The sequence below is a fragment of the Phyllostomus hastatus genome, unplaced genomic scaffold, assembly GCF_019186645.2.
Source record: "Phyllostomus hastatus isolate PE091 unplaced genomic scaffold, TTU_PhHast_1.1 phas_contig_159, whole genome shotgun sequence".
In the NCBI taxonomy this organism is placed as follows: domain Eukaryota; kingdom Metazoa; phylum Chordata; class Mammalia; order Chiroptera; family Phyllostomidae; genus Phyllostomus; species Phyllostomus hastatus.
In genome coordinates, this window is record NW_025333640.1 from 8,105,466 (window position 1) to 8,133,175 (window position 27,710).

At 38.7% G+C, this 27,710-nt stretch overlaps 1 protein-coding gene across 1 annotated transcript in view; it reads left to right on the plus strand.

Moving 5' to 3' along the window:
- Positions 1-457: 457 nt before the first annotated feature.
- MTMR9 (myotubularin related protein 9) overlaps positions 458-27,710 on the plus strand; it is a 35,616-nt gene continuing 8,363 nt past the window's right edge. The window contains exons 1-8 of the mRNA XM_045831329.1: positions 458-1,018; positions 5,773-5,881; positions 9,288-9,413; positions 16,109-16,282; positions 18,992-19,209; positions 20,303-20,464; positions 24,671-24,812; positions 26,576-26,796. Of these exons, the coding sequence (XP_045687285.1) occupies positions 837-1,018; positions 5,773-5,881; positions 9,288-9,413; positions 16,109-16,282; positions 18,992-19,209; positions 20,303-20,464; positions 24,671-24,812; positions 26,576-26,796 (1,334 nt within the window). The 5' untranslated portion in view covers positions 458-836. The remainder of the gene's footprint in view (positions 1,019-5,772; positions 5,882-9,287; positions 9,414-16,108; positions 16,283-18,991; positions 19,210-20,302; positions 20,465-24,670; positions 24,813-26,575; positions 26,797-27,710) is intronic.

The following is a 27,710-nucleotide window of genomic DNA, read 5'->3' on the forward strand; positions in this document are numbered from 1 at the left end:
CTTGGCGCGGCGTTCTCTGGAAGTCTGCAGTGTGCCGCCCTTACACCTGGCTTCTTCTCCGGGGAAACAATCACTGATTCGATCCCTCATTTGGCAATCTCTTCATGGAGAATGGATAAAAATCGTAAAAAACTGATGGCAGCCCCACTCTCTGAAAAGCCCTTGTAGAGCTTACTACTCAAGTGAAAGGAGAGAAGTCAGGAACCTCTTCTCGTCGTACCATCTTCCCCGGTCTTTTCTGATACGGAATATTTGAAAGAAACGAGTTAAAAGCAGTAGACGTGAAGTAAAAGGAGAGTTCGTTCCTGGTAGGAACACAAATCTGCGACTTCGGCTGTGCTTCCGGACCCAGGCCGGGACCTACTTCCGGCCCCAACTTCCTGTCTCCAGAGTTTCGAGTTCCGCTGCTTCCGCCCAGAGTTGCTCTAGGCTCCGGCTGGGAGCAGCTACTTCCGCCAGCAGTCCCTAGCGACTGGCACTTGGAAACTGGTCCTAAAACGGCCTCCTCCTTTTCCCCTCAACCCGCCCGCACTTCCCGGGTCCCCAGGTGGCGGCTGTGGCTGCTGAGCCGCTAGCGGAGCATTCTCTCTGGCCGAGTCCTGGGTCTGGGGGAGAAACGCCCTGGTCTGGCCGAACCTCGGTCTCTCCGCAGCCAGTGACAGAGGCCACAGGCCTCACCGTGCCCACCCTGTCCTGGGGCGGGGCCCGGCCTCCCCGCCCCGGACCCCGCCCCTCCGGCCTGCCCAGCGCCGAGTCAGTTTCTTTAGCCCTGCGGCGGAGTAGCCGCCCTCCTTCTCCCGGACGCGGCAGTCCCCTGGCTCCGGCTGTTGGGGAACATGGAGTTTGCGGAGCTGATTAAGACCCCACGGGTGGACAATGTGGTGCTTCACCGACCTTTCTATCCGGCCGTTGAGGGGACCTTGTGTCTGACTGGCCACCACCTGATCCTGTCTTCTCGGCAGGACAACACGGAGGAGTTGTGGCTGCTCCATTCAAACATCGACGCCATCGACAAGCGGTGAGTGCTCATCGCGCCCCCTATTCTGCAGGGAACCTGGGGTCCTTAGGTGGTCCTCTGAGGAAACGCGCCCCAGTGTTTTCCTTTTGGCCCGACCAGCCTGCAAAATGAGCCCTGTCTGGCCTTGACTGAAGATTTGAGTTTTTGAAAGCAGAAAACCATCCATAGGAGATCCCCTGGTTGCTAGTAAATCTGGATGGAATTCCCAGGGCGATCACATAATTGGTATCATCCTGATCATCATTTTTGGTACATGACACTGTTTCAGTGGATTTTTTTTCATTTTCTTTTCCTTGCACCATGATATTCCTCGAATATGTCCATCACAGTTCATGAAGTTATGATTCAATGCGATTTAGGTAAAGTCTATATTTGCCACTTTTGAGGAAAATTCAACTCAGTATGTATGGTCTAAATTCCACAAAACTCTTTCTCCCCTCAAAGAAATGATCACATTTCTCTTTATTTCTCACCTTTCATTTCACCCATTTAATCCTTCCCACTATGGGAGATTATAATGTCTTTTACTTCTCTTTACTCACTTCTGCTTTTGGAAAGAACAGAGTTGGAGATTAAGCACAGGTTTTAATCACCCTCTTTTTTTTTTTTGTTTTTGCACCCAGACTCTATCTTTCCAAAGTAGAATCTTAGAGTCAAAAAAGTTATACTTCCATCTGCAGTCAAAATTCCCATTTCCCCAATGGCTGTGTACTTTAGCCAGGAGAAGTTAAATTGATTATCCAATTTACACTAACGTGTCAATGAATGACAATAGCTTTACCTGTTATCTCTCAAGAGAATTTGATATTAAGAAGATTTCTAAAGAGGTTATGCCTTCAGAGAAAATAATTTCTAATGGTAGAATTTGAAAGAGTAGAGTGAAAGGGTAATCGATTATTTTTTTTTAACAGAGGGTTGCTATTAGACTCTGCAGATCACCTCTGGGGCAAAGGTTTTCAGTGCTCTCTCCTGGCCTGCACGATAAAGTCTAAACCCCTTCGTCTGACACTCATGGCACTCCATGTTGTTCTGTCACCAGCCTACTCTTCCCACCCTAGGTCTTGCCATTCCCTTTCATGAACTTTTCTTTACTAGCCAGTCCTCACTGTTTTTGCCCACCCATGTCCCGCGTGCTCTCATGTCTATATTATACTGACACGGAAGGAAGTGGAGGGAGTGCCTTGTTCCTCCCAAGTTTCCTAAACATTTACTGAATGTTATTATATTGCAGCTATTTTGTGAGGCATAAAGGACACCGTGGTGAATAAAATACATTCCTTTCAGGGGCTTATAGGCTATCACCCAATCGTTAGCCATCTCTCGATATTCAGTCTAACCATTTCAACTGCCATCCATCTCTTTCACAGATTCTTCTGTTAATCCCACAACTAGAAGTAATTCCCCTTACTCTCTTTCCCCTAATTCTCTTTCATAAATGTATATTAAAACTTGCATTTGGATGGCTACACATATATTAGCCCCTCGATGCTGGGACTCACATTTTGTTAATTTTTATCTCCTTCAAAATGCCTAACTGTGGCTTGGGCAGATAGGCACATAGGAAATAAAAGAAGGCTTGACCACTGAGTGGTCAGTGGTGCCATTGAATGCAAATTAAGAGTTTCTCCATGCCAGCAACTGTCTTTTCTTTCTTACCTACTACTTTGTGTGGTTCCTTTTCAGTGTTCTATCATGCCTGCCTAGCATTTACTACATGCTGGGCCTGGTAGGGCTTAAGGAAGTATATAAGACGTGGGCCTTTTAATCTGTTTGGGGGTAAATGACAAACTGCACACCCATTTGCCTTTTTCCTGGGGAGCAGCATGTTGTAATGGGGAGAGCAGGAGGTAGGTGGTCAGATCAGAGGTTGTTGCTTTCAAGAAATGTTTACTTCCGTGTGCCTTCTACACACTGCACTGTCAGGGCTCTGCAGATGTGGTGGTGACTAAGACGGACGAGGAGCTTATGTACTAGTGGAAGAGACGGACGTTCAAAGAAATCAACAAATAAGTGCCAGGAAGGGAAATAAAGGCACATGGGAGGATAGAGAATGCCAGGAAGACAAGTGACACTTGAATGAATGACATCCGAATGAAGGGAAGAAGCTAGCGCTGTGACTATCAGAGGAAAGCATGTCAGCCAGGGAACAGTGAATACAAAACCTGAGACGGGAACATGCTGGCAGGTGCAAGGAAAAGCAAAGAGCAGTGTGGCTGGAGGGCAGTGAACACGGGGTAGAGGCCAAGGGGACAGCAGGAACTGAGGTTGGAGGGGTAAGCAGGGGCCCAATCTGGTAGGACCTTATATGCCACTGTGACGGTTTTCATGGGAAGGCCTTGGAGAGTTGAAAGCAAGGAGTAGCAGTTGATAGACTTTAGGAGATGATTGTGGTTGCTGGCAGAAAATTGATTCTAGGGAATCAAGAGTGGAAGCAGCCGCCTGGTTAGGAGACTGTTGAATAGTTCAGGTAAAAGGTGGTGGTGACCTAGAGTCGAAGGAGTAGAGGAGCAGACTCAGACTTTGAAGGCTGAGCTGTCATGCCTCACTGGTGAATCGTAAATGGGGTGTGAGAGGAAGAGCAGCATTAAGGATGACTCTTTCAGTTTGCCTCTTGTCAGACAGGTGCCCCCTGGGCAAGCTACTTAACCTCTGTGAACCTCAGCTGTATCACATAAACGGAAGACAACCCCTCTCATGTCAAGTAGAAATTTATATTGGATAATGCTCTACAAGCTTGTAAAAAGCTTTCATGTACACTGTGTACATAATTTTATTTCTTTCAGTAGACAAGGTTGTACACAAGTTTTACAATTGTACTTGTTTTTTCTTTTGATGGACCTCAGATGTAGACAGTTGAGTTAATTCTACTCAGTTGATGACTCATCATTCATTACAAGGTTTTCTCAGTGTTTCATTTTATTCTTCTTTAGCCCTAATTTTCATTCCCATTTTTCACCTCATCCTCAATCCCGATAGGTAACTGTGTTAAGTGTTGCTTTTTGTCCTTGGAGATTATATACACACACACACACACACACACACACACACACACACCTATTATATATATAACATCACTGTGTGGGGGTGAATGCACGCATGCATGTGTGAGTTTAATTCACCTGAGTAGAATTGTGTTGTAGATCTGGGTGTATCTCGGTACTCTTTTTCAAGATCTCTTGATACTGCTTTCTGTACATTCATGTCACTGCTTCTGACTGCAGCATAGCATTCGAGAGTGCCTACAACATTTATCTGACCCTTTAGATAATCTCCAAGTCCATCATCCAAACAGCTCTGGTAAGATAAACATATTCATTTGGGTCCCAGTACAATCTTGTGCAAGAAGAGTTTCTCTGAGATTGTGCCTAGGATGGGATGGAGCCGGAGAGTCAGCGCCTAATTCATTTCACAAAGTAGCACTAGATAGCTCTCCAGAATGACTACTCTACTATGCCCTCCTACATTCTTACCAACATTTGATATTATTGTCTTCCTAATTTTTGCCAGTCTGATGATAGTGAAATAGTATCTTTTTGTTTCAGTTTGTATTTCTCTAATTACTTGTGAGTTTAAGTATTTCTTTACATATTTGTTAGCAATTCGGTCAAAAATGGTTTCCTTTTTGTGAAAAACTGGATTTGTTGTCATTCTTGTGTTGATTTGCACCAGTCCCTTGTGCACCCTCTAGCTGTTAAGTCTTCACTTATGTAGTGCAGATGTCTTCTCCCAGTCTCTCATCTCTTAGTCCATTTTCCTGGGGTCCCCTTTGTTGAACAGAGGTCCTCAATTTTAATGCAAAATTTGTCAGTGCTCTACTCTATGGTTTGTGTTTTTAAAGTCTTACTTTAAGAAGTCTTTTCTTATCCCAAGGTCATTAGATATTCTCCTACATTTTCTTTCATATTAGCTTTCTAGTGTTAGTCTTCATTTTTAGGCCTGTAATGTGTTTGGATTCTACCTTTGTTTCAAGTGTGATAAGTATCCAACTTTGCTTTTTGCACATAGCAAGTCTGTTTTCCTAGACCACCATCTAACAACCCATCCTTGACCAATTTATCATATATCAGGTAGTTTAATGTGTATATATATTATATATATGTTTATGTAATATTTATACAGCTTTTGCTGTGTTCAGTAAGTTTTGTAATGTGTTTTTAATTTGTCTCTTAAGTATTTTCTAATTTCCCTTGTGACTTCTTAGATCCATTGGTTGTTTAAAAGTGTGTTGTTTAATTTTCACAATTTTGTGAATTCTCATTCTTTTTGTTGTTGTTATTGATTTCTAACTGTATCCCATTGTGGTCAGAGACTATACAGGCAAACATTGTTTTATTATGCTTCACAATGAGAGTGCAACTTACTTTGTTGCAGTAGCTGCTCTGTTTTGGTGTTTGGGACCGAAATGGCAGTATCTCCAGCGCATGCCTGCTGTCTGCGTCTGTGACGAACTCTCAATATGCTAATTATAGATTTTTTTGCTATTCTTTGACGTAAGGCCCCAAATAATCTTTGATAAATGATTTGGTCTAGTATAAATTATATTTGAAATTTTTTTCTATATATGTATTTTTTAAAATAATTTATGGTTCGCATTTTTATGATGCAGTCTTGACTCTTGCTTAATTAAACTAATTAGGGAGAAGAAAGTTGAACATAGATGGTGATTATAACTATATTCTCTTTTCACAGAAATAATCATATACTTAAAGTTAGAAATATCTATGTTCCTAAGCATAATCTATAATTGTTTACAGATTTGTGGGACCCCTGGGTACCATCATCATAAAATGTAAAGATTTCCGAATAATTCAGCTGGATATTCCTGGAATGGAGGAGTGTTTGAACATAGCCAGTTCCATTGAGGTAAGCATTTTGGAAGCAAAATGTGTGATGAAAATAAATAGTAATGAAAAGAGCCTTGTATTCTGACTCAGTGTAGCTCTTAGGTTTCTTCATTAGGTATTTGCTCATGTTCTGTGATTCAAATATTGAAGACTGACAGGAAAAGCTTCACCCTGACTCATATTATAGGAATGTAACAAGATTTTATTGACATATAGTAATTTTTAGGTTTACTTATTCTTCCAGGTTTATCCATATTATAGCATGTGACAGAATTTCCTTACCTTTTAAGACTAAATGATATTTCATGTATAAGAAGATGAGCTGAACTGTCTTACATATTTATCATTTGGAAGTGACACAGTAATGTTGATTCAGCTAAATTCGCTGCCATGAGTAAGAAATGCACGTGGCTTCTAGGCTGTTAGACTGAAATGTGGCCCTGTTATTTGGGCAGGGGAATGCTACTGACCCAGTCCAGTTAAGCATGTGGTTGTTTGTTTGCTTTGTTTCTTTTTTCCAGTTGTGGGGCTGGGTTTTCACTGACATGTCTACATTTCTCTTAATCCATTTTCTAACTTGTGAAGATAGAAGGTTGGTGGGTGTTATTGAAGTTGCCCATGGTAAGGAAACAGGGCAAGACTTATTACTCCACTTTCTGATTGCATTACTTAGCTCTGTTAGCATCTGATACTACTCAGTTGTTTACTTAGCCGTAGATATTATCTGATGTTCTGTACAAATCAACTGATTATATAGATGCCCTTACAACTTAAAAGAGGTCATAAACTATGAGTCATCCTCATAATTTGATATCAGAATGTGAACTCTCTATTGTTTTTACAGTTTGGTAAACACACATAGTGAACTTGGCCTCTAGCCTTTACTGTCTTTCAATTCCTCTTCCCCCAATACATTTTGACATAATTTTGGAGTAATAAGTAAAATTCCCATATAGCATAGTTGAGCTATTTGTAATCAAGAGACCATATACCCAAATATATTCTGTTTGCGACAAATAGATTCCCATTGGAAGGATAATTGGCAAGTGTCCAGTTTTCTAAATTGTAGCAGGAAGTTTGATGAAGCCTTTTGCTCTGTACTTTCAACTGCCTTTGGGATTGAAATGTTTTTGTTCTTTCAGCATTAATGTGTTTAAAGGAAAAGTCCTATCTCTAGTGACATAAAATGTAATCATGACAAGTGTTTATTGTCCGCCAGAGTGGTTGTTGACTTGCATTTAAAATAATAGTTGTACCAGTCACAATAGAAAACAGTATGGAGGTTTCTTGAGAGATCAAAAATAGAACTACCATATGATCTAGCAATTCCATTTCTGAGTATACATACAGAAAAACCAAAATCATTATCCTGAAGAGATAGCTGTACTCGCTGTGTTCATAGCAGCATTATGCTTAATAGCCAAGGTACAGAAACAACCTAAGTGTTGATGGATGAATGGATAAAGAAAATGAGAGAGAGAGAGACAGATTGATTATTCAGTCTTAAAAAAGAAAGTAATCCTGCCATTTGCGACAACATGGATGAACCCGGAAGTCATTATGCTAAGTGAAATAAGCCAGAGAGAGAAAGATAAATACTGCATGGTATCACTTATGTGTGGAATCTTAAAAAGTAAAGCCAAACTCATAGAAACAGAGTAGAAAAGTTGCCAAGGGCTGCAGTGTGGGGAAAATAGGGAGATATTGGTTAAAGTTATGAAGTGTCAGCTATAAGCTGAATAAAGCATGTGGATTTAATGTATAACATGGTGACTCTAGTTTATAATACTCTATTGTTTCATTGAAATTTGCTAAAAGATTCTAACTTAAATGTTCTCAAAAACAGCAACAAAAGGTGATGTGAGGTAATGGTGTGTCAACTCAGTGGGAGAGAGGGATCCTTTCACAATGTGTATGTATTGTGTTCTACACTTTAAATATTTTACAGTTTTATTTATCAATTATATCTCGGTAAAGCTGAAATTCTGCTAAATATTACAAAGTATATCTTAAAAATGAATGAATGAATGAATGAATAGATGGTTGAAGAGCTCTGGCCTACATCAGATGTGAACACTGGCCTTTCTGCTTCTGTTTGGTGTGATTGGCAGCCAAAGACCACATAGAAGTAGATAATGGATTAGCGAGCCATGCTTCTCCATATTTTCTGTTTTATGAGCCTTGGGAGAAAGACTTCATGATTTATGTGAAGTAAAGAAGAATAGCTTGAGATGGGGATATTTTTGTTAAACTGCTGAATGACATGTTCAGCCTATTTCTTAATGAGTCATGTGCCTACCCTTTTGCGTCTGATCTTTCTGTGACCAGAAGGAGGTAGCTACCTTTGAGAGTTTGGGGGTATTAGCATGTTGTTGGGCCTACTGCCGTGCTCCAGGTGTGTGTCTCCATAGTTACTGCAGTTTGAATTATGCTAATTGATTTTGGCACCTTCTTGTCTACCCATAGAAATGCTTTCCATAATTCCCTTGTCTGAAGGATGAAACTGCCACATGACATGTGTCTGTTCCTCCTGTCTAGTTGGGTTTTCTGGTGTTGTCACCCAGAGCTTAAGTGCTGTAGATGAATATAGGCTCATTGTGGGCCCGGCTTGAAAGTGGGTCAGCATGGCTGGCATAAAGATACGCTGCTACCTGACCAGATGGCATTTCACAGTGGGCAGGGGATGAACATTGAGGGAGCATGTGTGTGGAACATGTAATAGCTAAAACTGTTTTACAGTGTATATTATGTGCCAGGCCCTGCTCTAGGCCTGTCACACACACGTGCTCTGAATGCTCCTAACAGCCCTATGAGGTAGGTACTGTTATTTCCCCAGTTTTACAGCTGAGAAAGCGGAGCATGGAGTAGTTGCATAACTTAATTACTCTTGCACTGGGATCTGGAATTTGGGTCCAGCAGTCTGACTCCAGTCTGACTCTTTGGCATCTAAGCTATATCATCCTATTTTACAGTTACTAACAGATGCTGATTTTATATAATTTAACTTACATGTGTTTATATGGTTGATAACTAGATTTTGAGCCAAGGCTTTACAGACTAACAAAACCTGTTTGTTATCTGATCCACCCCCCAAATATATGGTCTGTTTTATTAGGCTTCATAAAGTGATTCAAGAAGGAGTTATTTCATTTTTCTCCTAGAGTGGGTATGCACATTACTTAATTCTTCTCTTCATTCATCAAATGCTAATTGAGTGTATGTTATGTGCCAAAACCTGGTTAGATGCTGGACACATGGAAATTAACTTCAGTATGCTATAATTGTACCTAGTGATGAATACAATGTTAGAGAAGTGTGCCCATCATTATTAAGTCACATTTGTTTAATGCCAATATGGCCATTAGAAAGTGTTCCAAATTATGGTATATTCCTTTATCCTTTCTTTATTTCCTTTTCACCCCTAGGCATTGTCAACCCTGGATTCCATCACTCTGATGTACCCCTTCTTTTACCGGCCCTTGTTTGAAGTGATAGAAGACGGCTGGCATTCTTTCCTTCCTGAGCAAGAGTTTGAACTCTACTCTTCAGCTGTGAGTAGCTTTTCAGAGAACTATGGGTATTGAGAAATAACCCAACACCTTACCGTACTTGCAAAAATAATCACTTTCTTTTGATGAGTAGTAAGGTGCATCTGACTTGCTCATGCCTTTTCTCATAACACTGAACTCAGGGCCCCACCCTGTCCTGTTTTCTCTTCTTAGCAGGGCAGTCAGTTTTTGTCTTCGATTCTCTTAAAACATGGTACCCTTAACATGTAGTCTCAAATGGAACTATTACTACCACTTTATGGCAGCCTAAAGTTCAATTAGGTTTTTGAGAATTAAATTACTAATGAAATAAACTAAAGTTCTACATCTTTTCACATGTGTTATTAAGGGATCCTCCCTGTTTGTTTGTTTTTTTGTTGTTGTTGTTTTATTTACTTATCATTTTTACTTAGATTAAATCCTTTTTTTCCTAGTGGGCATCTCCTTTTTGGTCTGGCTAATTATTTAAGCAATTTGTATATTTGAATTTCTGTTATAGTTTCTTGCAAGTTTTGTAATCCAGATTTAATGAGAACATCTTTAATGCCTTGATTTGAGGTGTTAACTTACTGTTGCTAGATTATAGAAATTTAAGGTAATCAAAGCATGGTCTCTTGTTCAAAGTTTAATAATTATCTAAGTAATCTATACAATAAAGCAAGTGCTGGCAAAAGTATATACAAGCACAGGAGAAATGACGTAATCAAATCTGTGTTATACAAAATCAATTCTGATGCAGAATGCTAAGAAACTGCTTAAGTGTCTACTATAATAATATAAAGAAGATGGTTGGATCAATAGCAGAGGGGTTATAGTGCAGGAAGATTCAGGAAGTAGAATTAAAAGGAGCTGGCCACCTGCATTGCATGAGAGAGGTGAAACAGGCAGTGGCATCTGGGATGGTACTGCTAACATGAGAAAGACAGAAAGAGAAGTGTGTTTGACAGGGAACAGGTTGAGTTCAGTTTTGGAGATGGCAGATTTGAAGGGCCTGGATGGTTTGGTATATATCATTGAATATGCGTAAGAGGTAGTTTAGAGCTTATTTGAGAGATTTATGTTAAAAATGAAAAATTGAGAGTAATCAACGTATATTCTGTGGAAACCATAGAGAGAAGTCAGGATTGACTAGGCAATGCATCTAAAGTGATAAAGGGGCAAAGGATTGAACCATTTAATAGGGGAGTGGAGGAAAAAGTCAAGGGAAGAACAAGTTTCAAGGAGGAGGGCATCGACAGTGTGGAAGGCTTCTTATTCATTGTTTGTCTCTCTTCTGGGCTAGAATATAAGTTGATAAAATATAAACTTAAAAGGCAACTTTGAAAATAAATAAAGTATTTAGGAATAAATTTAACAAAAGAAGTACAGATCTATACACTGAAAAACAAAACAAAACAAAAAAAACCATTGCTGAGAGAAGTTAAAGGACATATAAATAAATGGAGAGATATACCACGTTCATGGGTTGGAAGACAGTGTGGTTAAGTTCAGTAGTGGGCTGACTTATATAAAGGAGCAGATAGTAAACATTTGAGGCTTCGTGGGTCATGCAGTCTCTGTTACAACTACTCTACTCTACTGTTATAGCATGAAAACAGCAATGATAATACACCAATGAGTAAGTGGTGCTATGTTGGGCTGGATTTGACTTGAGGACTATAGTTTGCCAACTCTACTAAGATAACTATTTTCTCCAAACTGATTTATAGATTCAGTGAAATTCTTTTCAATATTCCAGTAGAGGCTTTTATAGAAATTTTAGGACAGGATTATCCTAAAATTTATGTGGAAATGCAAAGTTACTGGAATAGACAAAACAACTTTGAAAAAGTAGTTAAAGGATTTATATTTACTTGATTTCAAAATTTACTATAAAGCTACAGTGTTGCGCGTGGGTCACCGGCCAGCAGTGACCACGGAACGCTGTGGATGGCTCGACGATAAACATGCGAGAAAAAACATGCACAGAGACAAACTAGTTTCTGTGGGGAAGTAGGGACGAAATGGCCACCCTCCCTAGTGGGGAGCGCACTGATTTACCGTCCATACCTGCTTTTATTGGGCTCATTTTGCATAATAATTCAGGTAAAGTACAGTACTCATTACGGGGAAGTAAGGAATCATAGAAAACAAAGAACTCTGCCGGTCTATTGAGTTGGGGGTCAAAGAGCTGTAAGACTGAGGAACAAAATAACTTCCTCCCAAGACCCTTCTCATTCAACTGAGAGCATTCTAAACAAAGGAGGTTTCACAGTAATTTACATATTCTTTCTTAGGCCTGATCACCCTGGGGAATCCGCACTTCTCAGTACCCGAGCTGCACCACCCTGTCATTGTTTCAGGCTTAGGTGGAGCAAGGGAACTAAGGCAACCGAGAGATAAGGAGATTTTCTTCCAGACGCTGAGAACTCAGGCTATGTCAGAGCCGAGGAGCGAGGGCCCATCACCCCCCTTTTGCTGCAGCCCCCCCAAGTCCTTCTTTTGGGGGGGCCTCCCAAAGTGATCGTGCCTGTCTTAGGTCGTTCCCCGTGGGGAATCTTACCCGTCTTTGGCTAACCGACCAAGCTTTTTGGGGTTCAGTTATGAATAAAGCAGAAGAAGCAGCATTCCTGCCAGGAAGATAAGCTTTTGTCTCCTTGCTGGCTTAGGGTTCCAAGGGCGTTCCCTTAGCCTTAGCTAGGCGGGGGTTTCAGCCTCTGATACCAGTCAGGGCGGTTCCCAACACTACAGCAATCAAGAGAGTGTAGTATTGGCATAACAATAGATATATAGATCAGTGGAATAAAATAGAGAGTCCATGAAAAAAATACAGTAAAAATATAAAGATATATGGGAAAAAATAAAATAGAATGTCCAGAAATAATCTCTCTTATTTGCAGTCAATTAATTTTTGCCAAAGGTGCCTAGATTATTCCGTGGGGAAAGGACAGCTTTTTTGACTAATGGCATTGGACTAATTGGATGCAAAAATAAAAGATGAACCTAGACCTTTACACCATCCATAAAAATTAACTCAAAAGGTTTTATAGACCAACACATAAAAGTTAAAACCATAACACTTTTTGAAGAAAACCCAGGAGAAAATCTTTATGAACTTGGATTATGCAGTGATTTTTTAGATATGACACCAAATATGACTGAAAGCAGATAAGTGATCTCCTAGTGTTGGATGTGAAGGGGAAGATATGGACTGCAAAAATATACAAGGGATTTTTGTGTGAGGTGATTAAAATGTTTGTTATCTTGATTGTGGTGGTGGTTTCACAGACACATACAACTGTCAAGACTCATGAAATTGTACACTCTGAATGGATCTATTTTTTAATAAAATCACAATAAAGTTGCTTAAAAAGAAAAGAAAACTTAATGTAAAGGTTAAGTAGCTATTTAGAAACAACTAAAGAGAGAATTAGTGATCTGTAATACATACAAAGTAATTACTCAGAATACAGAACAGAGAAACAAGGAAGATGAAAAAAATGACAGAGAAGTTAGATACTTTCATGAATGATAAAGGAAGAAGAGCCAATATTTACTAAATGGGAATTCAAGAAGATAATAGAGAAAATGGAAGAAAGGCAATATACAAATAGATAATGGTTGAGAATTTTCTAGAATTAATGAAAATCACAAACCCTTGGATTAAGGTACCCCAGGAAGCACCATGAAAGATAATCAGAAAGTAATCTTTATTTAGATGTGTTGAGTCCAACTATCAAACAGTAAGACAAAGAGAACATCAAAACTAACCAGAAAGAGGACAAATTGTATACATAGTATAACAAAATTAGAAGAGAAAGAACTAATTTGATAAAATTAAACATTTATTCATGATAAAAACTCTTAGCAGTGCTGGATTTGAAAGGAATTTGTTTACTATGATAAAGGGTAACTACCCAAACCAAAAACATACAAAAAGCAAATCTTTTATCATTCTCGAATTAAAGAGTGAGACAAGACTCCCTCCAGCTCAATGAGTCAAGAAGGAAAAATAAAAGGTATAAGGATTGAAATGAAAGTAGCGAAATTGCCATTCTGTGTCGATTATGTACTTGTCTATATAAGAAATGAAAAGAATCTTGAGATTATAGGCATTTGTCTATACCAAACACAATTTTGGTATAGACAAATATATAGACAATTTTGAAAACATCAGTGAAATAAAACGGTGAGGGTTTTAGACCTTTACTGAGAGATTTATAAAGCTTTATTGAAAAAATTAAGAAAGTTTTATTATTTTATTTTTTTAATTTTATTTAATTTTAGAGAGAGGGGAAGGGAGGGACAAAGAGAGGGAGAGAAACATCAATCAATTGCCTTTCACACAACCCCCCACTGGGGACCTGGCTGCAACGCAGGCATGTGCCCTGACTGGGAATTGAACCTATGACCTTCCAGTTCACAGGGCAGTGTTCAGTCTACTCAGCCACACAAGCCAGGGTAAAAACATTAAGAAAGTTAAAAAAATTGGGGGATACCATGCTCACGGACAGGGAGACTAAATATTAAAAAGGTGTAACTGTCTTCAAATCCATCTATAAAGTCCACACAATCTGATTAAAACCCCGGTGGGATTTTACATGGATTGTGATAAAGGTTACATGATCGAGCAAAGGACCATGAGGAGCCAAGTTACTTTTGAAAAACAGAAAGAAGGGAGGAGGAGACTTAGCCTACTAAATATCAAGCTTATTCTAAAAGCTGTGGTACTCACTACAGATAGACCAGTGGGACAGGCTAGAGAGTCCTATATGTAAGGAAACTTAATATATGACAGAAGTGGCATTGCCAGTCAGTGGAGAATCATATCATTCTACTGAGTAGGATCAATAAGTAATAATATCTAATAGTGAAAAATCAGGAAGTAACATTATAGTCATGTTTATTTAGAAATTCGGAGGTAAATACATACCCCCCCATACACACAAGCTAAAAGAATAGAAAATTATTGTCTCTGGGGAAAGGAAATTAGGAGAGGGGTAAGCAGGGAACAAGTAATTTCCTTTTTCTATATCATGCATCTTTTAGAAATTGTCTTTTTAAAATTGGCAACATGAATAACTTTGAAAAATGAAATATATAATTAAAAATATGATATTGTAGTCTTTTTGGTGTGGCTCAGTTGGTTGGAGCATCATCCTGTAAACTGAAAGGTCATAGGTTTGATGCCTGGTCGGAGCACATGCCTAGGTTGCAGGTTCAGTACTGGTCAGGGCAAATGAGAGGCAACCAATCGATGTTCCTTTCCTTCTCTGTCTTGCTCTCTTCCCCTCTCAAAAATCAATAACTATTTTAAAATTATATATTATATTTTAATATATTAATATAGTATATAAAATATGTCTATATTCCATATATTTAATAATATTAATATATTGTGTAAAACATATAATATATATTACATAGTACATAATATATATTGTGTGTGGCATATATAATATATGCAATATATTATTATATATGTAATTATATGAATGTAATATTACATATATCATACATTATATTATATCCTATATAATAAAATATATTTATATAATATGTATATTTATACATACATGGTATTGTATCTTGTAAAAGTGTTTTAAAAATACTCTTGTCCTATAGTACATCTAACAAACCAGTTTTATCCTACTGGTGCCACAACCTATGGCCAGTATGATTTACAGGAACATATTAAATTTACATATATATATAATTTTATTCTTTAAAAAGTTTTTTGCAGTCTTCAAGTGGTTTTCATTTTTGATGTTTGAAATAAGTTGTCATTTGATAGTTTTATATTGTATACTTTTTTACTAACTCCTAAGTATAACCTTTCTTAGTGATGTCATTATTCCTTTAAGAAAGATGTTGCCAATCTTTCTACATTTTTCTCCTTATTTATTTATTTATTTATTTATTTATTTTTAGAGAGGGAAGGGAGGGAGGGAGGGGGAGAGAGAGAGAGAGAGAGAGAGAGAGAGAGAGAGATACATCAATGTGCAGTTGCTGGGGGTTATGGCCTGCAACCCAGGAATGTACCCTGGCTGGGAATCGAACCTGGGACACTTTGGTTCCCAGCCCACGCTCAATCCACTGAGCTACGCCAGCCATGGCTTTTTCTCCTTTTTTAAATAATAGAAAGAAACAAGGGATATGAAATAAGTGGTACCTCTACTCTCATCTGTTCTGGTTCAGTATTATGTGAAGTATTACAGTCTTTGTGTTGCTGTACTTTAGGAGTGCCATTAACAAAGTAAATGGTCCCCAGAAAAGGATGGATAAGATGATGTTGGCCCTGATAGTTGGGTGTATATAATATATGTAACTTGGAGAATAGAAGACTGAGAATAGAAGATAATAGGAGAAATGTGTGAATCTCTTTCACACATTTGATGGGATGCCGTGCGAAATAAGGAACCTGTACTGAAATCATGGTAAAAACCAATAGAGGAAGTTATAGAGCAACATATTTTGCTGAATATGAGGAAGAACTTTCTAGGAACTGGAGATACCTAGCATTGAAGGAAGCTGACTCTGCAGAATGGAGCACCTTTTCTCTGGAAGTTTTAAGTATGGGATAGGTATCTTTCTATTAAATTCTTGAGATGGCTTCTTTATTATGTGAAAGTTGATCTCTAGGGTCCTTTAAAATTTTTCGGATTATTTTGTGACATTGAGATACTTGCTTAGCTTTGAAGTATTTTGTGTTTTTTCAGACCAGTGAATGGAGGTTAAGCTATGTCAATAAGGAATTTGGAGTCTGCCCCTCTTACCCGCCAATTGTCATAGTGCCCAAATCCATCGATGATGAAGCTCTCCGGAAGGTAGCTACATTTCGCCATGGAGGACGCTTTCCAGTACTCAGCTATTACCATACAAAAAATGGAATGGTAAGTATACAGTACTGCTGCTTTCCACTGAAGGACTTGGTTTGAGGATTTTTTCTTAGAAATGTTTCACTTTCTGTGTGCCTGTCCATCGAAGTGGTTAGTCTCTCCTGCTATCTTTCTTCATTTAAACTTTAGGGGATCAGGAGCAGAGTGTTTTCTGTGATCAGTATGTGACTTTGAATTCTTTCCATGATACTGCTCAGCCTTGGAAAAGCCCAGAGAGGTTCAGCGTCAGGACCCAGTACAAAGGGAACCAATGTTCATGTGCCACTTAAAATAACACTCAGGCAGAGAATACATTTTTCTGACCAGAATGATAAGATACTTTATTAAAATCATTAAAAATTTTTCTATGAAAAGTAAATTGAGCAGATGTTTTTATCTTCAAAAGGAGAAGAGTGACACTTGTCATTAGTCACAACTTAAGTAAACACAGGCATCAGGAATTGAATAGGCAAGTGCTCGCAGTGTAGGTGCTTCCCAAATATTTTCTAAACTCCGGTTCTCTCCTCTTATTTTCTCTCAATCAATAAACTCTACTTCATTTTGAGACCAACAGTAAATTAGAGGATAAATTATAGCCATCTTTCAATTTTTTCCCCGTAGTATTAAGTCAAACATGGATATTTAGGATAAAAAGATTTCTAAAAATTTGCTAGTTTGGCATCAGGTCACCTGTTTCCTTCCTCGCCAGTATATCTATTTTAACTAGAGTTCATTGTAAAGTATTTTAATAATTGATGTTAAATATGCTCATGCACTGAGTCCATTTACATGGTAAGTGCCATCTGAGAGTTAGCTATTGTCATCCTCTGCATGACTTTTGCTGATCACATTAAATTTCAAGGTAGTTAAGATCACAGAATATACTATGGAATTGAGTTGAAATAATTCTAAGCCTGGAGAACATTATGCTAAGTGAAATAAGCCAGTCAGAGAAAGACAAATACCATATGATTCACTCATATGTGGAATCTAATGAACAAACTGAACTAACAAGGAAAATGGGGACACACTCATAGGTGGAGAGTAGGATGACAGCTAGTGGGAGAGAGAGAGGGGGTGGGGGGATTGAGCAAAAAGGAAAAAGAACTCATGGACAAGGACAACAATGTGGTGATTGCTGCGGGGAGAGGATATAAGGGGACAAAAGGTAATGTAAAAGAAATACAATAAAAAAATTATAAAAAAAATAACTCTAAGCCATTTACCAGGGAAGAGATCAGTATAATAGTTATTGATTTCCTGAGGAAAGTTTCAAAAGAAAATCTTTCAAAATGTATAGTTGGTAGTATTTGGAAACAAGTGGTTAAGAATTAGAATACTGAAAAGGATGAAAGAGGTCCACTGGAGAATAATTAATAACAAGCAGCTTTCAAGATATTGAAAATGATTCCCTGTGGTAGAGCTTTATCCAGCAGAGCTTTTGTCATGGATAAGAATAATTCTACCAAGACATGATCTGCTTGAGAAGGAAAGGTGGCTAATCTCTCAAAGGAGAAGGGCCTTGAGCCTGTTCCTCAGTGGGCTTTTATTGGGTTTAATTTGCATAGGAATACAGGGCATAAAGCTCATCAATCATTGTCAGGCAGTAATGATCAATAATAGATAACATTCAGAGAGCTATGAGGGCTTATCAGAGTCAGGGTCATATAGCCAAAGGTCCATGAAACTTTGGGGGACAAAGTCATTTTAGGCTTGGACCCTTATCATTTAAATTGAGGCCATTCTTAGCAAAGCAGGTTTCACAGGATTTTATACATTCTTTCTTAGGCCTGATCATCCCAGGAAACTGCCCTTTCTAGCACAGGGTCACACCCACCTCCGGCATTGTTTTAGGCTTAAGTCAGGTGGGGGGATGCCCCCAAGAGATTAAGAGACTTTTTATAGATAGAATGAGGATTCAGGCTATGTCAAAGATAAGGGGTGAGGGTCCATCACCCCCTTTTTCTATAGTCCCCTAAGTCCTTCCCTGATGGCCCCTTCATGACCATGTCTGTCTTAGGTCGTCCCTCCCTTGAGGAATCTTACCCATCATTGGCTAACCAGTCATCCACCTGGGGCCAAGCAGGGTGATGTAAAGGGGGCAGAGGCTGCGTCCATGCCAGGAGGATATGGTGCAAAGAAGATGAGAAGCTTTGTCTCCTTAGTGGCTTATGACCCCAAGGTCTTTTTACTCAGCCTTAGCCATGGGGGGCTGTAGCTTCTGAAACTAGGCAGGGTGGTTCCCAACAATTCCTGAAACAAGAATAATGGATAAACTTTTAAAAAATATTGCCATTGGTGCCTTTTTCTTTATAATTCTGGCCAACACTAAGCTTATGTAATTGAAGCCAAAGTTTATTGGTACATAGGTTATTGGTACATAGGTTATTATTCTCTTCATTATAGGGCTAGGTCAACTAGATAATTATTCACTGACTAATGAATTGTAATATCTCATCTTAAAGAGGAACTATGATTTATTATGTAAAAGTATTTTGAGATGGTGGGAAGAAAAGTCATATGAGAGTGCAAGGCTTATTTTTGTTTTACAATTATTAACTTTGTCAGTATGCAGAAATGTGTCCTTGTTTTAGGATCGCTCCATCTCCAAAGTGTCACACCATTATTTTTGAAATACTCTTAATCTAGCTAATTCATTTCTGTTTTCAAAAACTTTAAAAACAGCTACTATGAAGTTTTAAACTGTACTGTGTGTGATTCTAGGTAATTATGCGAAGTGGTCAGCCACTGACTGGCACAAATGGTAGACGGTGCAAAGAAGATGAGAAGCTGATAAATGCCACCCTCAGGGCAGGAAAGCGCGGCTACATCATCGATACCCGATCTCTTAATGTAGCTCAGCAAGCTAGAGCCAAAGGAGGCGGTTTTGAACAAGAAGCTCATTATCCCCAGTGGAGGCGGATTCATAAGTCCATTGAGAGGTAAAAGATTTTGGAAACAGTGATGGACTCTATTTGAAGCTAATTAGAGTGAGCAAACTCTTAGCTGTTTATAAATTACAAGTCTATGCATTAACTTAGAGTTCAAAATGGACTGGCTATCCTATCATTTGGTTTTGTAAGCAGAAAACTTACCTTGGATGCCCACAGGTGAGTTTTAGTCAAATAGCACCGTTTCTCTAAGTCAGCTCTGAAATTTTATCACCACAAGATCCGTTCCTCTACTTGTAGATCAGTGGTCACCAACCCTAAACAGATATGCTACACATAACTATATTTTCCTAAGTCAAAAGACTAGACATTTAACTTTCCCCATTCCCACCTATTCTCACACCCTGTTTCCTCCACCTAGATCATTTCCTGTGTATGCTTGCAGTTACTGGTTTCTCAGTGCTTCTGGGTAGGTGGGTGGAAGTCAGAGCTAATAAAACAATGGGATCTGGCACTGGCTGGTGTGGCTTAGTGGATTGGGCCCAGGCCTGCAAACCCAAGGTCTCCAGTTTGATTCCTAGTCAGGGCACATGCCTGGGTTACAGGCCAGGTCCCCAATAGTGGGGGTGTGTGAGAGGCAACCCATTGATGTTTCTTTCACACACTGATGTTTCTCTCCCTTATTCTCCCTTCCCTTCTTTCTAAAAGTAAATAAATAAAATCTTTTAAAAAATCAAAACAGAAAAACAGTGGGATCTGAGCTGACTTTGGGCACCCTACTGACAGCACCAGGTGGATCCACGGGAGGAGGATGGCAGATGTCGGCGATGCTCTGTCTGACTTGCCACAGAACACAGTGCTCCAGCCGTCCCCACACGCAAATAGTTCAGCTCTTTGACCAGGGTTTAATCTGTTCAGATGAGAAACAGCTTCCTAGGCATTACTGGCATTTAAAACATCTTTACAATCATGTTTAAATATTAATCTTTCAGTATTTAATCCTCAAGTTTTTATACAGCAAGGCAAATATTTTTATACTATTTTGAGCTATTGCACCTGGATGTATTGGAGGCTGAGTTTTTGGTTTGGTTTCTTCCTTCATTGTTTTTTGTTTGTTTGTTTTTCTTTTCCTTGTGTTTGAAAGGTACCACATTCTTCAGGATAGCTTAATCAAACTTGTGGAAGCTTGTAATGACCAAACACATAACATGGACCGATGGCTCAGTAAATTGGAGTCTTCAAACTGGCTGACTCACATCAAAGAGATTCTGACAACCGCCTGTCTAGCAGCTCAGTGTATTGACAGGTAGAGTACCTTTCAGCGTTCCAGAATGGGACGCACGCTGCTAACTGGACTCTGCTTTTATCCAGATACGTGTTAATATACTAATGTACATCTCAGAGATGTCGTAGGTTCGGTTCCAGACCACTGCAATAAAACGAGTATCTCAGTAAAGCACTTCACATGAATTTTTTGATTTCCCAATGCATTTAAACGTTATGTTTACCTATACTGTAGTCTGTTAAGTATGTAATAACATTCTTTCTTTTTAAAAAAAGTATATACCTTAATTTTAAAATACTTTATCTAAAAAAAAACGCTAACCATCAGAGCCTTCAGCAAGCTGTAATCTTTGCTGTTAGAGGCTCTTACCTTCAGTTTGTTAAAAATGCGGTATCTGCAGAGTGCAATGAAGTGAAGCTCAATAAAACAAGTTATGCCCGTATGTTAAAGTTTGTGCCTATTCTATATCTTATGTTCAGATCATTGTATAAATCACTATGTAAGATAGTCAACAGCATTCATTTATTGAAGATGTGTGTGCAGAGTTTGGCATTTAACTGATAATTAGTTTGTTGAGTGAATTGTGAACCATGTACATATATGTCTTTGATGACACAAGTTTTTTAGGTACCAAAAACCCACTTTTTTATACAATCTTTAAATTACTAATCTACCAATTTTCCTTTTCTCAAACTGTGAGTTTTCTTGTATCTTCTCAGAGGGCCAAACTTGCCTTCCTACTTTTGAAATATCAGTGAATGGAAGTATGTAATTTTGTTGCCCAGTAAAATGATCCTTTCTAATCTCCCAGATACCTTATTACAAATTATTTGATGTGTGCTGACATAACAGGATCTCAAGTTAAGCAAACCTGATGGTGGTGATGTAAAGTATACGAAGTGATTTTAGTGTATTCGGTCAGTTGAGAGTTGCTAATTCTTGAGCCTTGAGGCAGAAGACTTGAACAGAGGCAGAGGACTGGTGTAGGTTCTTGCGGACGTTCAGCACGCCCTTTTTAAGAAGGGATTCATTCCCACTGAAACAATAGGTAGGTATAAGCTATGCCACCATGTAGTTGGATGCCACTTTTCTTTGAGAATTTGATTTGTTTTATTGATGCCTCCAAATTAGGGAACTACATATGTAATTTTTAATGGGTAGTGAGAAATCATGGGTTAGGTCAGTGGCAGAACCAAGATGTCAGGATTCCCAGGCCGTCACTATTCTTTATTTTAGATGAAGCTCATTTATCTAATAAAATATGGGAGTTAAAGACTAACATTATATGGCAAAGAAATGAATAATACAGAATGATGAGATAATAATATTAAGGATTTTGTTTCTTTTTTAACCTAAGTTTAAAAGATTTCCCCTTACATGGTAAGTACAGAGTCTCCTGCTTTCTCATGAAACATGAATGGTGATAGACACTTATCACCATGTTGTCCGAGTCTTCAGCCGCAGGTCTAGGCAACCCTACGTGCAGAACGTATTTGTTACCTCCACCCTTGTGTGGTTTGGGCCGGCCACCTTAAACAAACAGGAGCTTTCACATTCTTTGGAGAGTTGAAGGTTTTGGTGATTTTCCAATATTTGGTTTCCCTTTTGATATATACATATACATATATATACATACATATATACACACACACACACACACATATATATATATATTAGCTTGTTACTTATACCTCCATAAAAATCTGCCCTTATAATTAGTTGCTAAAAATGTAAAAATCAACCTTAAATAATTGAATTAAATTTAGAATATAACACAGATAACTAAGATATGTATTCAGTATATATCAGAAGCCTTAACCTATTTGCTCACGCCCTTTCCAGCCTACTCATTAGATTTCATGCTAAGAATGAGGTTGTTAACATAACCATAAGTTAACACCACGGAGTCTTATTTTTAAATTAAGAGCTCAAACAATTCAGTAACAGACAAAAAGCTAAGTACATCATGAACAGTGTCACAAAAATTGGCAATAACCTTAATGTTCAACCATAGGACTAAGTAAATTGTAGATAATCACTTAACAGAATATTTAATAACCATAAATACAATACTTCTAAAGATGGCATAGGAAAATGAGAAGGTATGTATAATAAAAGTGGGAATAATAAGAAATTACCTTGTGTTAATAGCTATGTAAAGTATATATGTACATAGGAAGATAATTAACAGTAATAACCAAACATGAAACTTCTATGAAAAAGTGGTGAGCTTATTTTCTTTTGTTTTTCCAAAGTTTTCTTCACTGTCATTTGAACATAAGAGGTGGCAGGAGGTGGGGAACAGGGGAGCTGTGCAGCTCAAGTTTTTGTGCTCCCTCCCATTCTCTGTAGAATAATGGAGTCCCAGACACCTCCCAAGTGTCATTGTATCATTGCCACTGACTTTCTAGATTGATTTTTTTTAATGTTTTTTAAATTTTTTTCTTCTTGTTTCATGTTTCTCAAAGTATGGTTCAAGACTTGTTTCCCAGATCCATTCCAGTTTTGAAGCCGTTCTTACAGTCAGCTAGCTGATGGTGAAAGGTAGAATCGAGGTCAGAGAGATACAGAAAAATAATTTTAAGTGTTTGTTTCTAGGTTTGATGAGAAAAGCCTTTTTAAAAAATCCAAGAGGGTAATGTGCTATTTTTGTCACTTATAAACCACAAAAAGTTTGGATCTCTGTTTGGCTTTAGCAAAGCTGCAATTAGAGACTTGACTTCTTGGTTTCCTTTTTTTTTTCCCTCTCTCTCTCTCTCTTTTTTTTATTCTTGTTTATTCTATTGTTTATTTATTCTCTTGTTTATTTTATTCTATTTATTCTATTAGTTGTCTCATTTTTCCCCCTTTGTCCTGCTCTGCCCAGCCCACCCCCCACTCCCGCAGTCAGTCCCCACACTGTTGTCCATGTCCACAGGTCATTCATTGAACATGTTCTTTGGCTACTCCCTTCCCCTTCTTTCCACTATTCCCCGCTCCCCCCTCTGGCAGCTGTCAGTCTATTCCATGTTTCTGTGTCTCTGGTTTTGTTATGCTTGTTATTTTATTTTGTTCATTCGATTCCTCTTATAAGTGAGATCATATGTCATTTGTCTTTCACTGCCTGACTTATTTCACTTGACATAATACTCTCCAGTTCCATCCATGCTGTCCCAAAGGGTAGGAATTCCTTCTTCCTTTATGCTACGTAGTCGTCCATTGTGTAAATGTACCACAGTTTTTTAATCCATTCATGTACTGATGGGCACTTAGGCTGTTTCCAGCACTTGGCTATTGTAAATAACGCTGCTATGAACATTGGTGTGCATAAGTTCTTTTGAATTGGTGTCTCAGGATTCTTAGGGTATATTCTCAGCAATTGAATGGCTGGGTCAAAGGCAGTTCCATTTTTAGATTTTTGGAGAAATTTCATACTTTTACAGTGGCTGTACCATTGTGCATTCCCACCAACAGTACACTAGGGTTCCCATTTCTCCACGTCCTCACCAGCACTTGTTGTTTGTTGATTTATTAATGATAGCCATTCAGACAAGTGTGAGGTGATATTTCACTGCGGTTTTTTATTTTTCATATCTCTGATGGCTAGTGATGTTGTGCATTTTTTCATATGTCTATGGGCCACCTGTATGTCCATCTGTATGTCTATTCAGGTCGTTTGCCCATTTTTTAAAAAAGATTTTATTTATTTATTTTTAGAGAGATGGAAAGGGAGAGAGAAAGAGAGGGAGAGAAACATCAATGTGTGAGAGCTACATCGACCAGTTGCCTCTCACACATCCCCAACCAGGGACCTGGCCTGCAACCCAGGCATGTGCCCTGACTGGGAATTGAACCAGCAACCCTTTGATTCTCAGGCCAGCGCTCAATCCACTGAGCACACCAGCCAGGGCACTTTGCCCATTCTTAAATTGGATTGTTTGTCTTCCTGGTATTGAGTCATTATTAGTTCTTTATCTATTTTGAAGAAAGCCTTTTAATCAACTATTAAAGCAGAAAAGGTAAGTGCCTACTGTGTGTATTAAAGACCACTTTTTGTTTTTGTAAAGGGAGAAAAATTTTAGCTAAAAGTTTCCAAAGGAAGCTCTTTTCAATATGCCTTATTTAGACTCTAAACTCGATAGGGCAGAGCAGAATACATAAGACTTTGTACCAATGAATGTTTAGTATTAGCAGATTCAGTAGACCATGTTGAGAGTATCCCATTTGTACTGTGAATTACCCCATCAGGGAAGGAGCATCCATACTGATTCATGGAACAGAAGGAACTGATTCCACACTCCAGGTTACCTCCCTGGCCCAGATCATCTTGGAACCAAGGAGCAGGACCATCCGTGGTTTTGAGGCCCTGATAGAAAGAGAGTGGCTGCAGGTGAGAAAAGCTATTTTGTAGTGCAGAGGAGCTGTTAATCGTTGATGCTGTGATCTTGGTTTGTGGAAGCTGATATAATGTATGAAATTTTGATTAATTAAAATGTTTAAATTGTATGTTCATTCATTTTCTAGGGGACAGTGAGTTTATCTTCCTCTCAATAAATGGTTGTAATATTTACTGCCTATCAATTTCTGTATGTATCTTTGCTTATGTTGCTCATTTAGCATTTCGTTCCCTTAAACTCTTATTAGTTGTACTTTGTTACCCACAGGGGAAATGCAGAGAATGTAAAACATAGTGTGTCTTCCAGAGCTTAGTCTTGTTAGAGATAAGAGGCATAAACACGGGGGAAGGAGGAGTAGGGATCTGTAATTACAAGGCGTGTGCTTTTTGATGTTCACCTTTTGCTGTAGTCTAGCTCCATCCTGTCTTCTTCCCCAGCCTAGTGAAATTCTCCTCATCCTTTAAAATACAGTTAAATGTCTTCACCTTCCTGAAGCCTTGGGAGCCTTAACCTCCTTCACAGATAGAATTGGTCCACTCTCTTTGTGCCTTATTTCCTGAACTAGACCAAAATAAAGTGAGTTCTTTGAAGTCAGGGTACCTTGGCCAATTCATCTGTTTGCCCTTAGGACACAGCACTGTGGCCACTTAAGGCTGCATGACAACCCCAAAAGAAGGATCTCATAACATAGACTGAAATCCCCCATGTGAAAGATTAATTTGTGAATGCATATACTGTGTAATTTATGAACAGTTGTTAAAAAATAAATGTTTAGATATATTTTGAAAATGAAAGTATCTCTGAAGAAAATAATTTCTGGCCCTCCTAGTTACATTTGGATTTATTGTGTGTTAATGCTGCGTGTACCGTGTCTACCCTGCCTGACTGCTGACCTTCCTCTTGTTAAGTCAGACCATCCTAAATCATGGTGGAAGTCTATTTAGCCATGTTTTTATAACATAGAACAAACGAGTATGATGTACTTATATGTTATCATTTTAATTGCATCAAAATCTCATTAGCCCCTGAAAAATGATCATGGCATTATCTTTGTCACGCAGATGGACCCAAAGGTAAAGCAGGTCTGTGAAATACCTAAAACGGTATGATTTGGGATAAGGTCAGTACTCAGGTTCTGAGTGGGCCAGAGCCGAATGATTCCTACATTTCCTTTGGTCAGTAGATGGCAGGCTCTTCCGGGTTCTCTTGTGGAGAAGAGGGAAACTATGGAGCACTTTTTCTCTAATAAAAGGGTATTCATAAAGATTGAAGGTAACTCCTTTCCCACATGCAACTAAAGACAGCATCAGGAGTGCCCTTACAAAGTTTGTCTGTTACAGCCCCTGTTTATCTCCATTTAGTGGTGAGGCTCATGTAGCTTACAGTAGTCTACAATGCTTTGGATAGGTAGAAGGTGAGAGCCATCCTTCATTTTGTACCTGAAGAGCTTATGTTCTTTGACTTTGCTCCAGATTAATGCAGACCTAGAAAAATGTTTATCATCACTGAAGTTCATTATTCTTCCATTTGCCATTCTAAGGACACTTGTGATTCTTATGGCTGTGTCTTTACTGTACAACGTTGTGAAGTATTTGGAAATTACTCTAAACCAAGAAATCATTATTCTAAACAGCAGTTACCAAAATTACACAATGTTCCATCTGATAAAAGTTTCACTGCACCTACGTGAAATATTGTTCATAGAATGTGGGATCTCATTAGGAAATGACTGCCACATTTTCATCTTTTCTCGTAGGCTGGTCACCCGTTTCAACAGCGCTGCGCACAGTCAGCCTATTGTAATAGTAAGCAGAAGTGGGAGTCACCTGTATTTCTTCTCTTCTTGGATTGTGTGTGGCAGATACTTCGTCAGTTCCCTTGTTCTTTTGAATTTAATGAGAATTTCCTCATCATGCTCTTTGAGCACGCTTATGCCTCACAATTTGGAACATTTCTGGGCAACAATGAAAGCGAAAGGTGGGTAACACTGCTCCCATAGTGGCCATTTCAATGTAAGTTTTTTGGCCACTTCCTACAAGAGACCAGGGTTTGGTTCCACATTAATGCTGCTTAGAAGATGGTGGAGATTACATTTAGTATAAATCACATGAAGTGTATGCTTATTTTGAGTCTATGACATGCTAAGTGAGAGCATATCCTAAGACTTTGTTTTGTTAGATTAAAATTAGTCCATGTACCAATTAAAAAATTTGAGTAAACTGGGCAACCATGTTAAATTACAGTTTCCTTACATAGGATCATCGTGTCTTACCTCTGCAAGAAGCCTTAACATGTAGCCTAACTGTACCCCTCCATTCAGTGTTATAGAGTTGGGAGGGCAATATGCAGATAAGTTAAATGACTAGTCCAGGGCCACAGCCAGCTGGTCGCCAAAAGTAGGGCTACAGCGCAGGTCTTCCTCCTCCTGCTCCAGCCTTTGTCTGTTAAAGCAACGTGTCTATATTTAACTTGGTATCTAAATAATATACTTGACTGTGGACTCTTTTTGGTGTTGTACTTGTTAATATGCCTGAGAACTACATTCAACAAAGGGATTACAAATAGATTTTATCTCACATTCTGATTGCCATTTGGTAGAGCCTACCAATAGTGCTGATTGGGAAGGATTCTGAAGTTGTGTGGGGCGGGCTCAAGCTGAAAAAGTTCAGGGATTGGCTCGCCATGGGCTTGGGGGCAGGGGGCTGGACGGAGCAGTGGTGCAGTGGTTTCCCGTCCTCACCATGCCTGGTTCCTCAGGACACAGTGTGGAACTTGCTATCCTAGCAATTAAATGCTAGTGCCACATGGGTTCTGTGATTATGTGGATTTTCTTTATTATTGGCATAATAATATTCACATAGTTAACTTTCATGAAGCTTATAAGTAAAAGT